Genomic DNA, 25,961 nt, shown 5'->3' on the forward strand with positions numbered 1-25,961 from the left:
AGATTTTTTCATAAATGTATGTTGTTTATTTTCATACTGTACTATTCCTTTGCTTATCCTTTTTTTCCACAGACAAACCTGGACCGCCAACTGGACCTATTAAAATTGTTGACATTGATTCAAATTTTGTAACCATATCCTGGGAACCACCGGAAATGGATGGTGGTGCGGCATTAAGTGGATATGTAGTAGAGCAACGTGACGCTCACCGTCCAGGGTGGTTGCCAGTTTCTGAATCTGTCACTCGGACGACGTTTAAATTCACTAAACTTACTGAGGGTACTGAATATGTGTTCCGGGTGGCTGCCACAAACCGCTTTGGAATTGGATCATACTTGCAGTCTGAAATTATAGAATGCAAGAGCAGAATCAGTAAGTAAACATTTTGCCTGCATTAAAAATGCTAGATCAAGTTAAATATACAGAGAGGAGCTGGCGTGGTGTAGAGGCTAAAAGCAGGTAGATTCTAATCTGTAGAACCGGGTTTGATTCCCCACTCCTCCACCTGAGTGGCTGAGGCTTATCTGGTGAACCAGGTGGGTTTCTGCACTCCTACATTCCTGCTGGGTGGCCCTGGGCTAGTCACAGTTCTTTGGAACTCTCTCAGCACCACCTACTTCACAAGGTGTCTGTTGTGGAGAGAGGAAGGGAAAAGAGTATGTAAGCTACCTTGAGTCTCCTTACAGGAGAGGAAGTGGGGTATAAATCCAAAACTCTTCTTCTTCTACTTCAGGGTCTGACTTTAACTTTCCTTTGCCAAATTTAGAAGGTGCGTTGTAGCGGGTTGGATCCTGTCAAACAGAGCCATAGATGTGGAGGGAATTTTTGTTCATTCCTCTTTTCTTGTGGCAACTCTGCAGCTCCTCCATTATGATATTTCTGGGGGTCTCTTGTACCCCAAGATCAGCATTTGGGGTCAATTTGGGCATCATTAGAAGGGGATAGTAATCTTTTTTCTGTGGGCAGAAATCTTACTAGTTTTGGTGAATTTCAGGAAGATCCAAACCAATATATTTATGAGGCAAAATGCAGTACCATGTTTTGCTTCTTAGGGGAAAATGAAATAATAAATGAAATGGTGTTCTAAGTTTTCATTTTTTATTACTACAGGTATTCCTGGACCACCTGGTACTCCAGAAGTATTTGATATTTCTCGCGATGGAATGACACTTACTTGGTATCCACCAGAAGAGGATGGTGGTTCACAAATCGCTGGCTATATTGTGGAACGTAAAGAAGTTAGAGCCGATAGATGGATCCGTGTAAATAAAGTTGCTGTGACTATGACACGCTATCGTTCTACTGGACTGGTCGAAGGGCTGGAGTATGAACACCGTGTCACAGCTATGAATGCCAGGGGTACTGGCAAACCAAGCCGACCTTCTAAGCCTGCAGTTGCTATGGATCCAATTGGTAAATAACTTTAAATATCCATGAAGTACTGTCAACAAAGAATGCTATATATAGACCTAGACTATGTTCCATTTCAGAAATCATAATTTTGATCATTTTCAATTCAGTGAAAACATTTTTGGCTCATGAAAAATCAGAAAGTTTTTACAAACATTATTATTTTCAGTATACCTGTTTAAGCATATGAGCTGGAAAATATTTGGGTGTTAGCAGGTGCTGATTTTTAAAATTGCCTTTAAAGCAGCAACACTGAGGCTGTTTCCACACGGGCAGAAAACAGCGGCCTAGGGATGGTAAAACACCGTCCCTGGGGCGCTGTTCACACAGCTAGTGCTGCTGCATTTGGCCCCTCTGGTCAGAGGGCAGCGTGGGCGTGTCCCTCCAGCTGTCTAGAGCTGCACAGGGAGGAGAGGTAAGTAAATGGGTTGCAGCAGCTTCGGGGCCGCTCTGCACGTTACCGTGCGAGCGGTTCCAATGCTCCACTGGCATGAATTATGCTGGTCGAGAGCCGTTTCCTGCCGCTGTGCAGAAACAACCTAAATGTGTAACTAGTTTTAGCATGTCTAATGTTGCTCTGATTATATATTTCAGCTCCTCCAGGCAAACCTCAGAATCCAAGAGTTACAGACACCACAAGGACCTCTATTTCACTGGCTTGGAGTCCACCAGAAGATGAAGGCGGATCTAAAGTCAGTGGCTATTTGATTGAAATGCAAAAGGTTGATCAGTTCGAATGGACCAAATGCAATACCACTCCCACTAAAATCCGTGAATACACTCTAACACATCTGCCACAAGGAGCAGAGTATAGATTCCGTGTGATGGCATGTAACGCCGGAGGTCCTGGTGAACCTTCTGAGGTCCCAGGAACAGCCAAAGTGACTGAAATGCTCGGTAAGCTATTTTAGTTCTTCCTTTTAAACGAAATGCTACAAATCTACTAGCAATATTTATGGGTAATGATAACAATAACTGTAATAACAAATTATAAAGAACATGAATAAAACAATTAACTTGAAACGAAGGAATAACAATAACCAACGGTGTTCCAGGACAAGGTGTATTTGGATAAGAGAGCATTTCATGTTACCACGTATAGAATTGGGTAGTCAATGAAATATTTAAAACTGCCTAGGTTTGACTAGTTGATAAAAAAAAGGGTGAAGCTGCATTTCAAAGGCCTTTTGTAGATTTGGGGCTTACCTGCACAATGGATTCATCTACATGTAAAATTAGCTGTGTAAAATGGATTTTACAACGCAAAATTTTCCCCCTTTGTAGAATATCCTGATTATGAACTGGATGAAAAATACCTGGAAGGTGTCTTTGTAAGACAAGGTGGAGTAATTAAGTTGACAGTGCCAATTAAAGGTAAACCCATTCCAATATGTAAATGGACTAAAGAAGGACACGATGTCACCAAGCGGGCCATGATCGCCACTTCCGAAGCAGACACTGAGCTTGTGGTTAAAGATGCTGAAAGAGAAGATTCCGGTACTTATGATCTGACCCTTGAAAACAAATGTGGCAAGAAGGCAGTTTACATCAAAGTCAGAGTGATCGGCATTCCGAACCCACCAGAAGGGCCACTTGAGTATGACGACATACAAGCCCGCTCAGTTAGAGTCAGCTGGAAACCTCCCACGGATGATGGTGGCGCAGATATACTAGGGTACATTGTTGAAAGGCGTGAAGTGCCCAAGACTGCTTGGTACACTGTTGATTCCAGAGTAAGAGGTACATCATTAGTAGTCAAAGGACTCAAAGAAAATGTGGAATACCACTTCCGTGTTTCTGCTGAAAACCAGTTTGGTATCAGCAAGTCCTTGAAATCTGAAGAGCCGGTTGTTCCAAAGACACCTTTGAGTAAGTATACATTTTAACACTGGTTATTTGGTTGAACAAAAAAAATCTTACTGTTGCTTGTACCATGCTGTATTTATCAAAACAATGCATTAAATACTGTGTAAGGTTTTAACTTTTAAGGCTATAAGCGGCCTTTGGCCTGCATACTTGAGGGACCACATCTCCCCATATTGCCCTGCTAGGTCCCTCCAGTTTTTGGAGGAGAACCTATTAGAGGCCCCTGACCCAAAACACATCTGGCTGGCCTCCACTAGGGCTTTTATGGCCCTGCCCCCCCTCTGATGGAACAGGCTCCCTAGAGAGATCAGGGCCCTGTGGGATTTACAGAGTTTCCACAGGGCCTGTAAAACGGACCTGTTCTGCCAGGCAATTGGCCAGCCGGGTTGAATGTGACTCGATCGCATTTGGGCTCAGTTGGGGGTAGGAGGTGGTTGGGTTTTCTCTCACCATCTGCCTATGTTTCAATTGGTTCCTGATAGTTTTATTACGTCATATTATGGGTTTTAAAACTGTTTTAAATTATATATTATGTTATTTTATCTTTGCCGCCCTGAGTCCTTCAAGGGAGGGCGGCCTATAAATTTGATGGATGAATGAACAAATGAGCGAACGAACGAACAAATAAATAAATAAATACTATAAATTGATATTTTTCCCCTCCAGATCCACCAGAGCCTTCAAGCTACCCACCAGAAATCATTGATGTCACAAAGAGCTCCATTAGTCTCTCATGGTCCAGACCTAGAGATGATGGGGGCTCTCGTGTCACCGGCTACTACATTGAACGCAAAGAAACATCTACTGAGAAATGGGTCAGGCATAACAAGACGCACATCACAACGACAATGTACACACTCACAGGGCTTGTTCCAGATGCTGAATATCAATTCCGTGTAATAGCCCAGAATGATATTGGTGAGAGTGAACCAGGCCCTGCTTCTGAGCCCGTTGTATGCAAGGATCCATTTGGTAAATACCAGTCTGTTAACTATCATGTTATAGGGCACCATGATGAAGTCGTGGCCGTGGGGAAGTTTTAATTTCTTACAGAATTATTTTGTGACCTTTACAGACAAACCAAGTCAGCCTGGAGAAATCGAGATCACATCGGTATCGAAGGATAGCATTACTCTAGAATGGGAGCGTCCAGAATGCGATGGCGGCAAAGAGATTATTGGATACTGGGTTGAATATCGCCAGTCCGGAGAGACCACGTGGAAAAAGTGCAATAAAGAACGTATCAAAGATAGGCAATTTACGATGGGCGGCTTGCTGGAATCTACAGAATATGAATTCAGAGTTTTTGCGGAAAACCAGACTGGAATCAGCAGACCTCGTAGAATAGCTATGGCAGTAAAGACTAAATTAACATGTGAGTTGAAATGTTCAGTAATATTTACTATGCTTTATGTTGTCCTGTGCTTAATAGTGGGAGGGAAGATGACATGGTGTAGTCAATACTGTCAGATCTTGGAAGCTAAGCAGGATCAGTACTTGAAAAGGAGACCACCAAGGAAGGCTCTGCAGAAACAGCCATGGCCAGCTATCTCTTCTTCATACCTGTTTTGAAAGCCCCTTGCTGGGGTCGCCATAAGTCGGCTGCATCTTGCCAGCACTTTACACAAATGCAAGGTTGTTAGTACAGTTTAACAGAAATGAATTATATTGGTAATTTAATTGGTCATTGGTAATTAATATGCCGCCCTCCCCCAAAAGCTCAGGACGGTGTACAACACCATGATACAACATAACAGCAATAATCATAATATCAAGCAGCAGTGCCATAGTGGTTAAGAGCAGATGCATTCTAATCTGGAGGAACCGGATTCCACGCTCTGATTCCACGCTCTGATTCCATGCTCTGCCACCTGAGCTGCGGAGGCTTATCTGGAGAATTCAGATTAGTCTGTGCACTCCCACACACACCAGCTGGGTGACCTTGGGCTAGTCACAGTTCTTCTGAGCTCTCTCAGCCCCACCTACCTCACAGGGTGTTTGTTGTGAGGGGGGAAGGGCAAGGAGATTGTAAGCCCCTTTGAGTCTCCTGTAGGAGAGAAAGGGGGGATATAAATCCAAACTCTTCTTCTTCTCTTCTAAACAATATTTCAAATATCAAAACGTCAATAATCATGACATAATCAACATAATGACATCATAACATAACAGCATAGCAGCATAACAACATAACAACAGATTATAACATCATAAACATAATGATATAATATCAAACAGCAAGAAATAACAATAGATGGTATATTTGACATAGATACCTAATCTCATCTAATCTAATACGTGGTTTTACAGTTTTGGTATTTTCAAGATATAATTGTAGTGTTTTAATTGTATATATCTACTTCTCCAAATTGATCAAAATGAAGGAAACAAGCTCTTTTGTCCTCTGATGCTAATGAAACTGAAAATGGCACGATTTAAATGGACATCCTGAGAATTATATGTTGGGGTATATAGTATTGTAGATTGAAGGGCACAGTGCAAACTGTCAGGGTGACTATTTTCTTCTTTTGTAAACGCAGCGGGAGAAGCTCCAGGGATAAGACAAGAAATGAAGGACGTCACTACCAATCTGGGCGAACCAGGGCAGTTCTCATGCCAGATTGTCGGGAGACCTCTTCCAGATATTAAGTGGTATCGCTTTGGCAAAGAGCTGGTACAGAGCCGGAAGTACAAGATGTCTTCAGATGGACGCACCCATACATTGACAGTGCTCACAGAAGAGCAGGAAGATGAAGGGCTTTACACCTGCAAGGCCACCAACGACGTCGGAGAGATCGAAACGAGCGGCAAGCTCCTCTTGCAAGCTCCTCCGCATTTCCATCCCGGCTTCCCACTGAAAGAGAAATATTATGCGGGTGTGGGTTCATCTCTTCGTCTCCACGTGGTCTACATTGGTCGCCCGGTGCCTGCTATCACCTGGTTCCATGGCAAGAAGCCTTTGAAGAGTGGAGAGAATATTACTATTGAGAACACAGAGCATTACACCCATCTGGTAATTAGAAACGTACAACATAAAACCCACGCAGGAAAGTACAAAGTGCAACTCAGTAACATATTTGGAACTGTTGACACTGTACTCAATGTGGAAATTCAAGGTAAATCATTGGCTTTCAGTTGTTGTTTTTGGAGCGCTATCATCTAATGTTTTCCACAACACAAAGGTTAAATGCTGGGTTTGTTTTGTTTTCCTAGACAAGCCAGATAAACCAGCAGGGCCAATTGTTGTGGAAGCTTTGCTAAAGAACTCTGCGGTGATCAGCTGGAAGCCGCCTGAAGATGACGGAGGTGCCTTCATAACCAATTATGTTGTGGAGAAACGAGAAGCAAAGGAAGGCACAGAGTGGCAACTGGTATCTTCGAGCATTTCTGGCACAACCTGTAGAATTGTTAATCTCATTGAAAATGCCGGCTACTATTTCCGTGTCTTTGCTCAGAATACATATGGCATTAGTGAACCACTAGAGGTTTCTTCTGTGGTTGTTATCAAGACTCCTTTTGGTAAGTGTGCACCATAACATTTCCCTCTAACGATCTGCAACTTAGGGAAGCAAAACTGACTTAATGTTCTGAATTTTTCCCTTCATTGCAGAAAAACCAGGCATACCAAGTCAGCCAGTAGTATCTGCTGTGACAAAGGATTCCTGTGTTGTATCTTGGAAGCCACCTGCTAGCGACGGAGGCTCCAAGATCAGAAATTACTACCTAGAGAAACGTGAAAAGAAACAAAACAAATGGATCGCTGTGACCACCGAAGAGATCCGTGAAACTGTTTATTCAGTGACAGGTCTTATTGAAGACCTAGAATACGAGTTCCGTGTCAAATGTGAAAATCTAGGCGGTGAGAGTGAATGGAGCGAAGTTTCGCAGCCGATCATCCCGAAATCTGATGTGCCAATTCAAGCACCGCATTTCAAGGAAGAAATCAGAAACCTGAATGTGAAATTTAGAGGCCACGCCACATTTGTCTGCAAAGTCACTGGTTATCCTAAGCCTGTTGTGAAATGGTTCAGGCAGGGCAAGGAAATTTTGCCCGACGGTGAGAAGGTCAAGATACAAGAGTTCAAGGGTGGATATTACCAACTGGTCATTTCAAATGTATCTGATGATGATGCCACTGTGTACCAAGTGAGAGCAACCAACCAGGGAGGATCTGTGTCTGGAACGGCCTCATTAGACGTTGAAGGTAAAGAATATGCTTTGCTACTTATAATTCCTTTCCTTTAGTTCATCTCCAGGGACATAATAGGCTCTTTGGCTAAAGCAAACAAAATATTACATTTTTTTCTTTGTATTCTTAAAATAAGTCAAGATGCTGACAAACTCTGGAAATTGGTAAAGAGTACAGGGACTCAGCTGGATAGTAGAGCTAAGTCAACGGCACACTGTGCTTTCATTTCATAAGAACATAAGAAGAGCTCTGCTGGATCAGACCAATAATCTACCTAGTCTAGCATCCTGCCTCTTACCCTGTGTCCCAACAGTTATTCTGGCGGGCCAACAACATGGCACAGGGCAGTGATGGCGAACCTTTTCGAGACCGAGTGCCCAAATTGCAACCCAAAACCCACTTATGTATCGCAAAGTGCCAACACAGCAATTGAACCTGAATGCTGAGGTTTTAGTTTAGAAAAAACAGTTGGCTCCGAGGCGTGCGTTACTCGGGAGTAAGCTTGGTGGTAGTCGGTGGCTTTGCTTTGAAGCAACCATGCAACTCTTCCAATGGGTGAATCACGACCTTAGGAGGGTTTACTCAGAAGCAAGCCCCATTGCCAGCAACCGAGCTTACTCCCAGGTAAAGAATCGCGCTTTAGTTCTTTGCATGAAAACCAGCGGGGTTTAACAGCACTTAACAGGGTTACCTGCACTGCTTCCCCAAAACTAGGTCTTAAGTTTAATGCTAATAATCGAGCCCAGCAGCCCAGGCCAGCCGGGGGGGGGGACGGGGGGGATCTGTTTGCGCGTGCCCACAAAGAGGATTCTGAGTGCCACCTCTGGCACCCGTGCCAGAGGTTCGCCACCACTGGCATAGGGGCAAGACCTTCCCCTGATGCTTCCTTCCTCTTCTGGAATTCAAGTTTACTACCTCTGAATAGCCCCTTCTGCACCTGCAGAATAATGCACTTCCAATCCACTTCCACTGCATGTTTCCAATGTACTTCGCAGCTGTGCGAAATAGCAATACCCACTTGCAAACAGTTATGAAAGTGGATTGAAAATGCATTATTCTGCATGTGCGGAAGGGACAAGCGCGAAGGTTTCCTTTACTCACCCTGGCTGATAGACATATCCATTGATAGATCTATCCATGGGAATCTGTCCAAATCCCTTTTAAAGCCAGTGGCCATTACTACAGCCTCCGGCAGCAAATTCCGCATTTTGATCGCCTATTGTATAAAGAAGGATTTCCTTTTGTCCGTTCTGGGTCTACTGCCCTCAACTTCATCTGGTGCCCCTGAGTTCTAATACTTTGGGACATGGGGGAAAAGTTCTCCCTGTCCACTAATCTGAAAAGCCTTTTCCATAAAAAAAGGTGCTCTTAATCATTTTGGATGCCCTCTTCTGGACTTTTTCCAACTCTGCCATGTACTTTTTGAGATCACATTACCAGAACTGAGCATGGTATTCAAAATAAAATTGTACCATTGATCTATACAAAAGCATTAAATTATCGGCTATTTTATTTTCAACTTTTTTCCTAAAAATGCCCAGCCTATAGTTTGCCATTTTCACTGTTGGAACACAAAGGGCTGACATTTTCATCAGGCTATCCAATCTCTTTCCTTCTCAGTTACAGCAGGTTCAAGAACACAGTAACATAAAACAAAATAGACAGTATTGATTACAAATGTGACATCTGTTCTTTTGTAGTATCAGAGTGGCGAAATATTATTACAGCTTATTTCAGACTGTGGGGTAATAACATACCCTTTCACAGTTCTCTAGTAAAGAGTTTCTAGCATTATTGCGAAAACAAGCACAAGTACTGAGCCCTAGAAGTTGTGATCTGACTGATAATTTTTGCTCAGCTGGCAACATTGCTTTGTTGGCAAGAGTGACACAAGACTAATTCTCAATATTTGCCACTACACTTCAGTCTTTCCGAATTAGTGAGTGAGTGCCACTGTGGTGTAGTGATCGGAGTGGCAGTCTCGGATCTGAGAAATCCATGGCCCAGTCCAAGGGGGAGGGGAATTGCTGCTCAGATGCAGTGCGGGCTTGTGCCAGCATCTTTGCCCCTCCACTGGTATAAGGGACACATCCACCAGCAAAGCATATATCATGATAATTAGTAAGCCTGGCCACCCCTCAGCTCCCCTATGGTGGCCATGAACCTTGAGGGTAGTCCAGGATATTTCGATGTTACCAGCTTCCACCTGGTTTTGTGGGCCATGGAAATGCAGTAGAACTTGATGGCATATGAATCTCCATTTAGCCTCTAAGGGTTGGACTTTCGGGCGGCTGGTGTCTATGTGTTGTACCTGCTTCCCTATGTATCCTGAAAGCTCTCTGGAGGTGGCAGGGGGCAGCGACGCTACGCCTGACTGCCTCAGACTTTGGATTGGGCTGCCCAGTTCACATCCCCACTCTATCATGGGAGCATGCTGAGTGATCTTGGGCAAGTCACATTCTCAGTCCTGCCAGAGCTGCTGTGATGTAAGAAAAATGGAGAAGGATCTGTTTCGCTTTGGGTCCTCTCATTGGGATCTAAATGATGTCAAGTATATATAGTAAAATGATGTCAATACATTTTGTTCTCTTCTCTTTATTTCTGTTCCTTCACTAACTGTTTGTCTCCCTTTCTCCTTGTTTTTGTTGCAGTTCCTGCTAAGATCCACTTGCCTAAAAATCTTGAAGGCATGGGAGCTGTCCATGCTCTCCGAGGTGAAGTAGTGAGCATCAAAATCCCCTTCAGCGGGAAGCCAGATCCCGTGATCACCTGGCAAAAGGGACAAGATCTCATTGATACCAATGGACATTACCAAGTTATTGTAACACGGTCATTCACATCTCTCGTGTTCCCTGATGGTGTGGACAGAAAAGATGCTGGTTTCTACATCGTCTGTGCTAAGAACAGATTTGGCATTGATCAGAAAACAGTTGAACTAGATGTGGCCGATGTACCCGACGCGCCAAGAGGATTGAAAGCAAGTGAGGTTTCAAGGGACTCTGCCAACTTAACATGGAATGCTCCAGCTAGCGATGGTGGAAGCAGAGTCACCCACTACACAATTGAGAAACGAGCTACCACATCTGAGAGATGGATCCGGGTTGGTCAGGCTCGTGATACACGATATACCGTGGTGAACCTATTTGGCAAGACAAGCTACGTATTCCGTATCATAGCAGAGAATAAGTTTGGACAAAGTCAGCCTTCTGAAGCTACAGAGCCCATTGTGACAAAAGAAGATAAGACTAGATCGCTAAATTATGACGAAGAAGTTGATGAGGCCCGAGAACTCACCACAACAAAAGCACCTCACTCTTCTACAAAGGAACTCTATGATAAATACATGATTGCTGAAGAACTTGCGCGGGGACAATTTGGAATTGCCCACCGGTGTGTGGAGGCAGCTTCCAAGAAGACCTATCTGGCCAAGTTTGTCAAAGTGAAAGGTGCCGATCAAGTCCTGGTCAAGAAAGAAATTTCCATCCTTAGCGTTTCTAGACACAGAAATATCTTATATCTTCATGAATCATTTGAAAGCCTTGAAGAATTGGTCATGATCTCAGAATTCGTATCTGGACTTGATATTTTTGAAAGGCTAAATACCCCTGCCTTTGAACTTAATGAAAGGGAAATTGTCAGTTATGTACGCCAAGTCTGCGAAGCACTTGCGTTCCTACACAGTCGTAGCATTGGGCACTTCGACGTCAAGCCAGAAAACATTATTTACTTCACAAGAAGAAGTTCTGTAGTTAAAATCATTGAATCACAGCTTAGGAAAACTAAAACCCAAGTGGATACTCTCAGACTTCTAGCTCTACTGGTCTCCTGAGTATTATGGACCTGAAGTCCATCAACATGATTTGGTCAGCTCAGCCACTGACATGTGGTCACTTGGAACTCTGGTGTATGTGCTTCTAAGCGGCTTGAATCCTTTCATCGCCGAAACGAATCAACAGACAATCGATAACATAGTCAATGCTGAATACAACTTTGATGAAGAAGCATTCAAAGATATAAGTATTGAGGCCTTAGACTTTGTCGACCGCCTCCTGATAAAAGAAAGGAAAGCCCGCATGACCGCTGCTGAAGCACTTGAACATACTTGGCTGAAACAGAGGACAGAGAAGACCAGCACTAAAGTAATCAAGACATTAAAACACATGTGTATCGCCATTACTTCAAACCTTGCGAAGAAGGAAATGAATACAGCTAGTCGGCAGCTCAAGTGGCAAGTACGTAATGTAAACATCAGGTCTCAGAGAGGTGTCACAGTTGCTAAAGTTAAAGTAGCATCCATTGAAATTGGCCCTATATCTGGGCAAATAATGCATGCTGTTGGAGAAGAAGGAGGGCATGTCAAATACGTCTGCAAGATTGAAAACTACGATTCAGCGACTGAAGTGACTTGGTACTTTGGAGTAAGACAGCTGGAGAACAGTGAAAAATGTGAGATCAGCTACCATGAAGGCGTGGCCACCATGTACGTCAAAGATATTACCAAATCAGATGATGGTACCTACAGGTGCAAAGTAGTAAACGATTATGGTGAAGACAGTTCCTACGCAGAACTGTTTGTTAAGGGGGTGAGAGAGGTTTCCGACTATTACCGATGCCGCACTGTCAAGAGAGTAAAGCGCCGCGTAGATACCATGAGACTTTTGGAGAAGCCTCCAGAATTTACTCTGCCTCTATACAACCGTACTGCTTATATTGGTGAAAATATCAGATTTGGAGTGACTATCACAGTTCATCCAGAACCTCGTGTGACATGGTTCAAATCGGGTCAGAAGATTAAGCCAGGCGACGATGACAGAAAATATACCTTTGAAACTGATAAAGGTCTCTATCAACTTCTCATCCACAATGTGACTGAGGATGACTCTGCTGAATACACTGTGCTGGCACGCAACAAATACGGTGAGGATAGCTGCAAAGCCAAATTGACCGTTGTTCAGCACGCACCTGCCGAGGAAACCACCTTGAGACCAATGTTCAAGAGACTATTGGCAAATGCAGAATGCCAGGAAGGCCACAGTGTGTGCTTTGAGATAAGAGTATCAGGTATACCGAAACCAACATTAAAATGGGAGAAAGATGGTCAGCCTATATCAGCTAGTCCCAACATTGAAATTGTCCATGAAGGATTAGATTATTATGCTTTGCATATCAGGGATACTTTACCAGAAGACAGTGGGTATTACAGAGTTACAGCTACAAACAGTGCTGGATCGACAAGTTGCCAGGCTTACTTGAAGGTGGAACGCTTGAGATACGTCAAGCGTGAATACAAGTCTGAAGAGGAACGGCAAAAACATGTGCAAAAGCAGATAGACAAGACGGTGAGGTTGGCAGAAATCCTTGCTGGAACAGAATCCATTCCATTGACACAAGTAGCTCAAGAGGCTCTCAGGCAAGCTGCTATCCTGTACAAACCAGCAGTAAGCACAAAAACAGTGAAAGGCGAATTTGAACTTAGAGACCAAAAAGTGAAAGAAGAAAAGAGACTCCGGATGCCTTACGAGATTCCAGAGCCTCGCAGACACGTGCATGCTTTTGAAGAAGATCAGAACATCAAGCAATTCGTGCCTATGTCAGACATGAGGTGGTACAAGAAGTTAAGAGACCAGTACGAAATGCCGGGAAAAATTGACCGAATTGTTCAGAAACGACAAAAGCGCATTCGCCTTTCCAGATGGGAGCAGTTCTACGTCATGCCACTGCCACGTATTTCTGACCAGTATAAACCTAAGTGGCGTATACCCAAACTGACCCAAGATGATCTTGAGACAGTGAGGCCAGCACGCCGGCGCACACCTTCTCCCGATTATGAATTTTACTACAGACCTAGAAGACGATCCCTTGGGGACCTGTCAGATGATGAGTTACTTCTGCCCGTTGATGACTATTTGGCCATGAAGAGGACAGAAGAAGAAAGGCTGCGACTGGAAGAAGAGCTCGAGTTGGGCTTTTCTGCTTCACCTCCAAGCAGAAGCCCACCACGCTTTGAGCTGTCCTCTCTTCATTACTCTGCGGCTGATGCACAACTCAGGGCAGAAGAAACAAGACAAAGAGACCTAAGATACGCAACCTATCATATACCATCTAAAGAAGAAGCTAGCACAAGTTATGCTGAACTCAGACAACGCCACGCCAAAGCTGTTTATAAACCACCAAAACAGAGGCAAAGAATAATGGCTGAGAAAGAGGATGAAGAGCTGCTGCGTCCAGTTACCACGGGCCAGAAAATCTATCAGTACAAAGGTGAGCTTGAATACATGTCAGAAGAGGAAAAGAGACGGCTGAGAAGAAGACGAGAGAGAGAAATAACTGAGTTCACATCAAAAGAGGAAGACGAAGAAATAGAAGTGGTGAGACATGTTCCCAGGGAATTTTCACCTCCCTCGAGATTACTAGGAAGGAGACGATCTCTTTCTCCAACTTACATTGAACTAATGCGTCCTGTGTCTGAATTAATCAGACCTCGCTCACGCCCTGTGGAAGAAACTGAGAGAAGATCTCCTACGCCAGAGAGAACCCGGCCACGCTCACCTAGTCCAGTGTCCAGTGAGAGATCTCTCTCTCGATTTGAAAGGTCAGCAAGATTTGATATATTTTCTAGATATGAATCCATGAAAGCAGCTTTGAAAACTCAAAAAACCATGGAAAGGAAACATGAAGTTCTGACTCAAGAACCCTTCACTCTGGATCACGCTCCACGTGTCACACTGAGAATGCGTTCACATCGTGTACCATGCGGCACTAACACCAGATTCATTTTGAATGTTCAGTCCAAGCCAACTGCTGAAGTGAAATGGTATCATAATGGTGTTGAAATCCAAGAAAGCCATAAGATACATTTTACTAATACTAGTGGTGTATTAACCTTGGAGATCCTGGATTGTCATATTGATGACAGTGGTACATATCGTGCCGTGTGCACAAACTATAAGGGAGAATGTTCTGACTATGCTACAATTGATGCGGAGCAGGAGGAGATTACATAATTCATATATACCTCCTAACGCATGCTGAGGAAGTATCCAGATCCATTCCTTCCTTGGATCATGGATCTGGTAGACCGAGGCCTATGCACGGTTTATCTCAAGAAAACCTCTGCAACAGAGGCAAGTTCATCTGTAAGAGAAGTCAAGTCAGAACTTTCAGCAACTCGAGAGACTCTGTCATCCTATGAACATTATGCTTCTGCCGAAAAGAAAGTTAGTTTATCTGAGGAAAAATCACTAGAAGAAAGAGCTGTACACCGGAAATTTAAAAAAACCATCTCCTAGCAATACTATTAATAAAACTATTTATCGATCACTGCTCTTGGGGGCTACGAGAAACTTCGCCAGATTTTCTTGTGATATCATTGACGCGGTTTCAACGTTTCAACAGTGACATGGATACGTGCAGGTCAAGCCATAGTTTCTTCTGGACGTTACCAAGTCACACGTACGCAGTATAAATCTACCTTTGAGATCTCATCAGTCCAGACCTCAGATGAAGGAAGCTACACCGTAGTGGTGGAAAATTCCGAAGGGAGGCAAGAAGCCCACTTTACTTTGACTGTCCAAAAGAAAAAGGGTCCAGAGAAAGCGGTTGCATCATCTACGAGGGTCAAGTCTCCTGAGCCTCACGTGAAGTCCCCAGACAGGGTAAAATCCCCCAAGAGGGTCAAGTCCCCAGAACCATCTCCTGCCCCTTCCAAAACCAAGTCAACAGCTGGAGCCAAAACAACACCGGCAGATAAAGCAGAATTACCAATGCAAGGTCCTCCCAAACTTGGCAGCAGTTGAAGGCCGGGCTACCAGGCTTATAAAGCAACCCTTCTGTTCAGTAGAAAGCAGCGTTTTAAGTGTCCGGGAAGTAGCCTGGTACAAAGATGGCAAGAAACTAAAAGATGATGAGCATTTCAAGTTTCATTACGCAGCTGATGGAACATACGAACTTACCCTTCATAACCTCAAGGAATCTGATCAAGGCGAATATACTTGTGAGATTGTTGGGGAAGGTGGCATCTCCAAAACCAATTTCCGGTTTGCTGGCGAAGTTTTTAAAGGCATCAGTTCTCAAGTGTCAAGCTTCGCCAAAACTCAAAAAGCGGTTCAAAAAGAGGCCGAAACACTTGAAGTCTCTACCCAGAAGAAAACTGCAGTGACCTCTCAAGAAAAGGCAGTGGTTCACGAAGAGGTGAAAAAATCTCTAGTGTCTGAAGATATTAAAAAATCTTACACAGAGGTTAAATCAACAACTAGTAAAATGGCTGTGTCTGAAGGGCAGATGGCGACTCTGAAAGCCAATATTGCTGGAGCTTCGGATGTGAAATGGTTTCTGAATGGAATAGAGCTTGCTAACTCTGAAGATTATAGATACGGAGTGTCTGGAAGTGATCACACTCTAACAATAAAAAAAGCTACTCACAAAGATGAAGGGATTCTTACCTGTGAGGGGAAGACTGAACAGGGCATTGTCAAATGTCACTTTGATGTGAGTTTATCAGAAGATCTTTCAAACGCACCAGTCTTCATCATGCAACCCAAGTCGCAAAATGTTGATGAAGGACAATGTGTACTGCTTACCTGTGAAGTTTCTGGAGACCCTTCCCCTGAAATTGAGTGGTTTAAAGATAACCAGCCAGTAAGTAATCCCTTACATTAGTCTTACACGTAATCTTGAACTCTGGTGACACTTGATCTGAAATATATATTTCTTCCGCTCTTCAGGTTGCTCTCTCATCCAGCATCCAAGTAAATCGTTCCAAGAATGTTTATTCTCTTGCCATTAAAAATGCTGCAGTGAGTGACAGTGGGAAATACACAGTCAAAGCCAAAAACTATCACGGACAATGTTCTGCAACAGCGTCCCTGACTGTCCTTCGTAAGTTTTTCCTTTAAGTCTCCTGTTAACATAAGTAGGGTGTGAAGGATAAGGTAAACACAACTGTATAAGCCGATTCTACATAACCAGTAGATTTTCATTATCAAACCTGAAGTGAAATATGAAATCTGTTTTAAATATGCAGTGTAAAAATACAATGTTTATGTACAAAAATATTTGTCAGCTCCATGTTACACGAAAGCTTTGAATATCCTGCGTAATCTTGTCCATAACCCTTTGGTTCTGATGATCAGAACAAGTAATCCCAAAGATGTGGAATTTGTTTTTAACGTTGCATTAAATTTCTCAGATGTTAAATTTCCTTACCGCTTAGCATTTGTATAATGCTTTTAATGTTGAAAGGACTTCATAGTAATTTGTTTATTTTTTTATTTTATTTTATTGGACTTGGTATGCCATCCCTCACCTTTTGGTCCCGTGGTGGCTCACAACATTCGCTATCACAATTTAAGTATTTTGAAACGTTTTAAAAACGATTCAGTAAATTACATTTCAGTATTTTTTATACTATTTCCAGATGGTGGTAAACGATAATATTTTCATTTGCTTCCATGATATAATTTATGAACATCCGGATCTCCAGGAACTACCGGGTTACTGTATGTCATATACATGCGCTTATGTACGTTTGTATCAAGGAAAGCCTCCATACGCGTTTGGTATATTGCTTTTCTGTGTGGCAAACTACCAACTGTGGAAGATAAGCAGGGGGGAAATTCAATTTTTTAAAGAAACAGTCAGCACTATTTTTTCTAATGATTGGTTGGCTAACTATGCATACATTTTAGAAGAAAAGGAAACGCACTGTTAAAATGTGCCCCGCAGTTGGAGAGAAATGCCGTGCAACTTGAGTTTTCCTTAACTGACAAACAAGTCCCCTCTTCCTTTTTTCAATAAAGTGGAAATTATAGATTGCATGATGACCAATTCACGTGATGTCATTGGTTTTTCCGTGTTTGCTATGCTCCACAGCTCTAATTGAAGAACCTCCAAAAGAGGTAGTGTTGAGGACAAGTGGTGATGCAAGCATGCAGGGAAGTTTCTCCTCGCAGTCGTTGCACATGTCTGCTTCTAAGCAGGAAGCTTCGTTCAGCAGTAGCAGCAGTAGCAGCATGACTGAAATGAAATTTGCGAGCATGTCAGCCAAAAGCATGTCTTCCATGCAAGAATCCTTTGTAGAGATGAGCTCCAGCAGTGTAATGGGGAAATCTAGTCTGACCCAACTGGAGAGTTCAACTAGTAAAATGGTTAAATCTGGTATGAGAGGTGAGCAATACCATTATACGTAGAGCTAGAAAAAAAAAAGCATGAACCATGTCCTGATGTAGTTTGTGTAGAGTAACTCTTGTCAAGCAGGCGGAGAAGTTTCTGAAGCTATATCTAACTCCATGTTCCTCCCTTTTCTTTCCCCGTTTTGCAAAGGAATACCACCGAAAATCGAAGCCCTTCCAAACGATATCTCCATTGAGGAAGGAAAGGTTCTCACTGTATCCTGTGCATTTTCTGGCGAACCTATTCCCGACATTACATGGTCCTGCAGAGGAAAAGACATTTCCAGTCAAGATGGTAGATTTCACATTGAAACCTGTGAAGATTTGACGACTCTTATCATCATGGATGTTCAAAAGAATGATGGCGGACTTTATACACTGAATTTAGAAAATGATTTTGGCAACGATTCTGCCATTGTGAATATTAATGTTCGATCGATTTAGAGGGCTCGCCCTATTTATTTACACTTGACTTTTGGCAAGTGTTTCATATGGACTGAAATATCTGCTCTGTAAATATATTTAAAAAACTATTTTTGTACCTGCCCAAAATCAGACAAAAGTCCAAGGAATTACATTATGACTTATAGTCATTATTACTGTTTGACTTTAAAACAATGTTTCATTTGACATGTACATACTGTATATAGCCGAAGATAACGGTTATGGAGTTTTGTACCCTTTATTTTATGACATTTTAAAATGTAACTTTTGGAACAAACGGTTGGTAGGAGAAAGTTTCCTAGGGAACGAATACCCTGCTCAACTCTTAACTAATTTTTTGCGCCTCAACAAAACGTTGATGTCTAAGAATGCCTCAACAGGTAGAGAGGCTCCCTGTTGAAGACTTATTTACCTACACCTAAGAGATAAAGCTGTGCATGGTGTCTTTATACCTGCACGAATAAATTTTGACTCAGAAACATAAGGCATTGGTGAGATTTAAAAATACCCTCCTTTAAGTCGCACTTTAACGTCTTATGTTACATCTGATCAACGTCAAACTTATATTTAGTTTCATGACTAAAACTCACAAGACTTTGAACAAATTGCAACGGCCAGCATTTTGTTCACCAACTGTGAGTGTACTGTTTCTGACATGTTGACTGCCTAAATAGCTTTACAGGAAAGTAACATCACCTGGCCATCCCCACATTAGACAAAGCTATTTTGGGTACTCAAGTGCAGAAGCAGTACCAACTCTTGGGGGTTCCTCGGATGAAGTGATTGTGTGGTAGTTTTTAGAAGGCTGATTGATATTCTCAACACGCAAACTAAGCTTCGAACCACAGTTTGGGAAAAAAAAATTAAACTGTTGTTATAACATCACATTTTTGCCCTGAATTAAAAATTTTACGTAGTTTATGTAGTAATAATAAATTGTATTGATAGCTGTTTTGCTGAACCTCCTTGAGATAACATTGCTCATTTGAAATAAAGCATGCTATCTGCACCTCACTCCATGTGTGATTCAGTTACTGTTTGTGGCATCTAATTTGGTACTCTTTGTGTAAGTTCGTGACTCCTACCAAAAAGGAGCTTTGTCCGTTTACCTCACTGAGCCCAACTTTTAATCTTACACTGAAATTAAAATGCATTCGTTAACATAGCAATACTTGGCAGTGAGAGAAGTTTAGAATTCGAGTCTGGGAAAGAGAAATTGAATATGCTGTAGAGGTGGGATCCAGCAGGTTCCTGCAGCAGGTTCCTGTAGAGTAGGTTTTCACATTACAATTATTTGTGTGTGCCGAGAGGGGGTTACTAATTGGGGATTTTGCCACGTGATTTTTGCCTTAGTTACGCCCCTCCTCTCAGCAGTCGCACGCAGAACTTGAAGCAGTCTAGCAGGGAGGTGCATCAAGTGCGTGGCAGCCTGCTCTCAAGTGCATCTGGCTTCTTGCCTAAGGATCAAGGCGCAGCAGCTACAAGGCCCTGCCACAGCCCCACTTCTAGGAAATGCCCTCACCTAGGAGAATGCCTAGCTTCTATGCAAGCCCCGCGCCTCTTAGCCCCATTTTAAACTTCCACCACTGCGCGGGAACTCTGTTACTAAAATTTTTGGATCCCACCACTGGAACATGTGAACATAACAAACGACATCTGTCCAAAGTGGTCAAGATGATATAGGCCCCTTCCGCATTACCTAAAATAATAATGTAAGCCAAACCACTCTCTCACAACTGTTTGCAAGTGTATTTCGCCATTCCGTGACAGCTTCCAAGAGCACTGGTGCCATAAGCCTGAAAGTGCATTTATTCTTGCATAAAAGCGGAATGAGCCATAGCGATGGTTTACACTACTAGCTAGGACTGATAAGGAGCTGAGTATCAATCCCTAATCCAGCGGGAAGCCCGCTGAGTAAATTCACTCAGTCAGTATCTCATAATTTAATCAACCTCACAGGGTTATTGCAAGGATAACTTGGGGTGGAGGTGAAAATCAAGTATGATACATTGCTGGGCATCTGGGGGAAAAGATGGGATAAAATTCAAAAATGGCTGTCACATAGAAGAAAAGCCTGTGAATCAATACAAAGATATAGAAGACATTGGGGAGGATTTCATTTTAATAAATCATTAATTTTCAAAAGCTCCATCACTACATGGAATTTGCAGCAAACAGGACCTGGAGTATTATTTTTTTTTAATTTTAATTTTATTAAAAAGATGAAATTAATAACAATACAACAAAAACCATTAAACCACAAATGGTTAAGAAATAAAGGGTAACGTTAGAAAAGGTGCAAATGCAGCAAAACCAAAAAAAAATATGTACAACAAAAAAAATTATGACTACTTCTAAAAACAGAATTGAGCATTAAAAAAAGGAATTTTCCTTTTGTGCATCCATTGTTCTCTATAATGTATTATTGGCGCTATATCTCGACTTCCTAGTCTCTCAATTTAGAAAAAATATTACAATACGTAGTTTGTCTATTCGAGATAGCATAGAACAAATTAAAGGTATAATATTTCTGTCTTTTATAACAAAATAAATCTACTCTAAGTGATATTTTGCTGATCCTCAGCGTCTAATAGAGGACCTGGAGTATTATTGAATAGTGTGTTACAATCTGACTTACTGTCTCAGTAGTGCTGCTGAATCCACTTCAGTCTCTTGCAGTTAAAACTGAAATAGATCGCGCGCGCTCTCTCTCTCCCTCCTTCTTTCTGCAATGAGATGATTGCCATAGCACCCTTGACTGTAGCAAACAAGGCCCTGAGGCCTCAGAAGCATTGACAAATAATCATCAGAAGGGGCAAAAAATCTGGATGAACCAGCTCCAGAGTAATCTTGAGCTTGACATGTAGAAAGACTTCCATGAAGCAGCCCCAAAACAGGATTTGTTTATAGCAGTGGTGGCGAACCTATGGCACGGGTGCCAGAGGTGGCACTCAGAGCCCTCTTTGTGGGCATCAATAGCTGCGAAATAGATTCTCCCCCCCCCCCCCCCGGTATGGCCTGGGCCGCTGGGCCTGTATTTGCTATTGGCATTAAACTTCTAAGACCTAGCCTTTGGGCTAGCAGTGCAGGTAACCCTGCTGGAGTGCTGTTAAACCCCACTGGTTTCGCTATGCAAAAGAACTAAAGCAATGCATTCTCTTTACCTGGGAGTAAGTTTCTCCGGTTGCTGATGCAATGGGGCTTGTTTCTGAGTAAACTCTCCTAAGGCCACGATTCTACCGCATTGGGGTTGAAGAGCTGTATGTGGTTGCTTCTGTGCTGCTATGTGCCACCGACTACTTTCACTGCTTGGCATCTCTTATAACGCACGCCTCGGAGCCAACTGGGTTTTCTAAACTAAACCTTCAGCATTCAGGTTCAATTACTGTGTTGGCACTTCTAAGTATATAAGTGGCCTTTAGGTTGTACTTGGGGTAACTCCGGCCCGATAACTCTGTCCCTGGAGTATCAGCTGCAAGACTCACGCTGGACCAGCTGCAAAAAGGCAAATGGGTTGGTGCACCAGCAGTGAAAGTGCATTTCCAGAGCTCTTAACAGCAAGCTTACTGGGTCCAGGAGCAGCTTTTTCTAGCAATAAGCATTGAGCTATATAGTGGCATCAGCCAACAAGCTAATCATTGGATTAAAGATTGGTTTGTAATTCATTTTTCACCTCTACCTCCCTTCTGGTCTATAACTTGTCTAAATTTTAAAAAGGCTCCGTGCCGGTATACTTGGATTGGCTAATTGCCAGCTCTGTTGGCTCCGGCCAAATATCTTTGAGATAGCTACATGTCACAGAGATAACCATGAAGCAAAAGCTCCCTGGGGAGGGGGTCAGGAGGAGAAGAGTGCAGGTGGCTTTTCTGAGCATCACAAGGGCACCGCATCGCGACGTGTTTCCTAGAGAAACTTCCGGCGGTCGGATAAGTACACCCCAAGTACAGGATACAACTTATCTGTTTTCTACATGGCGAGCAGTCTGCGGTCAAGGCTTCACACATTCTGGCACATCTGCAAGGACAATGCTTTTTTTTTTTTTAGAGAAATAAAACTTCTCAGAGCTATTAACTCTGTAGGTTCCGGCTTAGCAGAGAGGCCTCTTTTATTGGGGTTCACCTTACAGGTCTCGAAAAGGTTCGCCATCGCTGGTTTATAGAGTTTGAAAGGCAAAGTAAGAGTGCACCAGGCTTCAGATTATCATCAAGTCCTCACTCATTCACCAACAGGGGCCTCGGTGGTAGTGTGTACTCAAGACAAGAGCCGGAAGTAGCTCTTTAGAAATACTAAATATTATAAGGCACACAGAGCTTTACACATGTGAATGTCCTGCAGGGTTGACATACTATATTTTAATGAGCCAGAGCTCCAGTTATGGCAGTGACGTTCAAGGTAAAGGCAGACTCAGCAGACAGAGACTAGATCCTGAAGGAGAGTCCTTAAGGGGAGAAAACTGGAGCTTTTGCCATCTTCTGCTAATCCTCAACACGTTGTCTTTGGGTTTCTAGTTTCTTCAAACTCCTCCTTCAACCGGCAGCCATTTCATAACAGTTTCTTCTCTTAAATATATGCCAATAGCTGCATACACAATCCGCAACCTAAAAAATGTTTTAGGCTTTTTACTAGCAGGATAATATTCTCCTGATTGAATCCAAAATTAGCTAAGAAGCATTTCCCCACACAAAAATTTTAAGACATCCACTCAGCATCTCGGCATGCTGTCACTACATGCTCAAGTTCACTGTCTAGCAATTAGTGCTGATAACCCACAAATAACTACTGTTAGTGACTATATATGAAAAATAGATGGGTGGGAGGTAGAAGCTTTGGACCAAAGGGGAAGACTGGATTAAACCTGAGCAGGAGGTGGGGGTTGTACGAATAATTGTGTGGCTGTAGGCACAAGGCTGGGGTAAGGGGCAGAGGTGGGATTCCAGCAGGTTCCTTCTGCCCAGTCCTTGAGAGTGGGTTACTAATGATTTGTAAAAAAAGCCGTAGAGGGGGTTACTTAATACCGGGGTCTGCTTTTCCGAACACGTGACATTAGGTCCAAAACCCATTCCTGTCGTTTCCTACTGGTGGCTGGTTAGCGAAGGTAGAAAACGGGATAATTCTCCCTCCTCTTGCCGGGTTGTTTTAAAAACATGCAAAGTTCCTTATATTTAAGGTGCTATCCTTCTTTTCGAATTTCTAGAAACAAAATTCAAGTATCTGAAAGCATTACATTTGATATAAGGTGTCCATTAGGAGGAGAAGTAGCTTAAAGTTGCTCTATCGGCAGTAGGACGAGCAGAACTTACTATAATGAGTTTAAATTATGGACAAAAAGATACCAGCTGGAAATTAGGAACTTTTTTTTTACAGTAGGAGTTTTTTACACTAACAGAAAAATTAATGCCCCGCCCCCGGAATGCCTGGCCATGCCCCCACAGTGCTTCTGTACAGCCCTACTGGATGCTTAATATCACGCATCGGTTTGAATCCCATCACCATGGGAACCTGTTACTAAAATTTTTGGATCCCACCACTGGTAAGGGGGATACAATCCCATCAGAGTAGAGTCTGCAACAATATTTAAGAGATTTGCCACCTCTTCAGAGTTTGAGGTTAATGCAAATGTGAATGACCAAACAATATTTTATATATTAAACATCTCATACTGAAATAGCAGACTCATTTGGATCTTATTCTGTTCTACGCTGTAGCTTCCTATGCAAAACAATAATGGTTTCCAACATCGGACTTCCCATACCACATTAAGCTGACTTTTGCAGATTCTCTGCTACGCACCCTATTAATCACATGAGACCAGAGAGAAGAAGGACCAATGCCATTGGGATTACTGCAATTTAAGTAAGGAAGTAGTACCTAGTGGCAAGGACCCAAACTGCCATCTCCTCTCCTCTTTTAATAGGGAGTGTTGAGTAAGATCAGGAAAGAAGCGTTGTGGTGGGCTGTGTGCAGCACCACGGTGTTTTAACTGATTTTTTAAATTGTGTTATAAGCTGCCTGAGGGACTTTTTCAGTTGAAAGGACGTTTATAAAGAAACTGGATGGAAGGACCAATAAAATCTCAGCAGTACCCCCAACATTTTGAACAACACTTCTGACCCTTTTTTTAAAAAAGCTACTAAAAGTACCTTTGAAACACATTAACATAACACTGAAAAGGGCTTGTAGTAAAGTCCAGAACACCTTTTGGCATACATAAATTAGCGAATAAGAAAATCTGTCAGCTAAAGAAACAGTTTTATTTGGTGATTTACAGGAAAGCAGTAAGGAGGGCATCAGGATGGGGGAAAAGGCAGGTAAAACAATGTCTAGCATACTGAAGAAATGGTCTTGCGGTAAATTTTGAAACAGACAGGAGGTGGTCACCACTCTGCCACAAGAATGAATATCCCCAATGATCGATCAGATGTGCGCATGGGATTTTAATTTATTTAAAGTATTTATTAGCTACCTTGCACCACTCAAGGCAACCTACAATGTAAATAAAACTACCATTATTTTAAAAAGATACATAAAAACTCAGTTTAAAATCTCCATAAGGACAGTCAACAGATTAAAAACTACTACTAGTCAAATGCAGTCTTCAATAAAACAATCTTCAACTACTTCCTGAAGATCAAAAAGGTGATACTATCTCTCATATAAGTATAAGGCCAAAAGAGGGGGAGGGGTGCCCTTCACTACAGCTCATTTTAGAAGATAAAACGAGGGTAGGGCACTCTGCACTCTTTTGATCCGCAGAAAAAGTGGTGAACACAGAGGATATTATTCAATTGTGATGACGAACGGAAGAAAGATACAAAAAGGGATTTCAGACTCAAACATTCTGGCAGCAGTCAGGTGCCAAAATAGATGTGTGAGAGAGAAAATCAAGTAAGATGCACTGCTCCACGTTGGCTGCTGCTTTTAACAGGAATACTATACGTGCAGCGTTCCTTCCCAGGGTCTTGACATACCTTACTTGGAAGAGCTAGTGGATGACCTTGGGCAAGCTACCATGTTAGATTACACTTCCTTTACAGCAGTGGTTCTCAACCTGGGAGTCGGGACCCCTTTGAGGATCGAACAACCCTTTCACAGGGGTCGCCCTAAGACTCTCTACATCAGTGTTCTCCATCTGTAAAATGGATAAATGTTAGGGTTGGGGGTCACCACAACATGAGGAACTGTATTAAAGGGTCGCGGCATTAGGAAGGTCGAGAACCACTGCCTCTAGCAGAATTGCTACAAGCATTGGCCTGTAGGTGGTCTCCCATGACTTCCATCTCTAAAGCAGCGAAGAAAGGCACAAATAGACAAATTTATAATGAATAGTCTTATTAGTCATAACATCTTTTAGTTGCTCCAATGCTGTCCTGTGATCAGATCACAACTACAAGGAAGCCAACAGATGGGGAATTGAGGCCTTCTCCAAGTATGATTGCCATATTTACCTACTGAAAACATGAGAACAGACCTGTAAGACTTGAAGGATTTCAAGAGAAATCTGAGCTCTAAGCATTAGCTTACTCCATTGGCTGGCCAGTGCAAGCTAAACGCATATCCCGATGCCCTTACCAGTAAGGGAGTGGATGTGGATAGTTCTAGAGCAGAGGTTCTCAACTTGTGGGTCGCAAACCCTTTGGGGCTTCCAATGACCCTTTCATTAGAATCGCCTAAGACCATCGGAAAAACACATAATACTCATGAATTCAGGAAATGATTTCATGGTTGGGGATCACCACAATTTGTGGGACTGTATTAAAGGGTCGCAGCATTAGGAAGGTTGAGAACCATTGTTCTAGACATTACACTTAATATTGACTAAAGACACTCAGGTCATGGATTTCATCAGTCCCAAAAAGATTTGAACAGACGACAAAGGTGTGCAGGTC

General features: G+C 42.6%; 1 protein-coding gene across 1 annotated transcript in view; it reads left to right on the forward strand.

Moving 5' to 3' along the window:
* TTN (titin) overlaps window positions 1–19,089 on the forward strand; it is a 371,903-nt gene extending 352,814 nt beyond the window's left edge. Inside the window, 15 exon segments of the mRNA XM_048484469.1 lie at window positions 73–372; window positions 1,111–1,413; window positions 2,005–2,307; window positions 2,695–3,279; window positions 3,943–4,248; window positions 4,352–4,651; window positions 5,814–6,389; window positions 6,487–6,792; window positions 6,884–7,477; window positions 10,114–11,270; window positions 11,272–15,251; window positions 15,253–16,099; window positions 16,186–16,339; window positions 17,333–17,626; window positions 17,783–19,089. Coding sequence (XP_048340426.1) covers window positions 73–372; window positions 1,111–1,413; window positions 2,005–2,307; window positions 2,695–3,279; window positions 3,943–4,248; window positions 4,352–4,651; window positions 5,814–6,389; window positions 6,487–6,792; window positions 6,884–7,477; window positions 10,114–11,270; window positions 11,272–15,251; window positions 15,253–16,099; window positions 16,186–16,339; window positions 17,333–17,626; window positions 17,783–18,075 — 10,298 coding nt within the window. The 3' untranslated portion in view covers window positions 18,076–19,089.
* The last annotated feature ends 6,872 nt before the right edge of the window (window positions 19,090–25,961 follow it).

Source organism: Sphaerodactylus townsendi, linkage group LG02 (genome assembly GCF_021028975.2).
Source record: "Sphaerodactylus townsendi isolate TG3544 linkage group LG02, MPM_Stown_v2.3, whole genome shotgun sequence".
Classification (NCBI taxonomy): domain Eukaryota; kingdom Metazoa; phylum Chordata; class Lepidosauria; order Squamata; family Sphaerodactylidae; genus Sphaerodactylus; species Sphaerodactylus townsendi.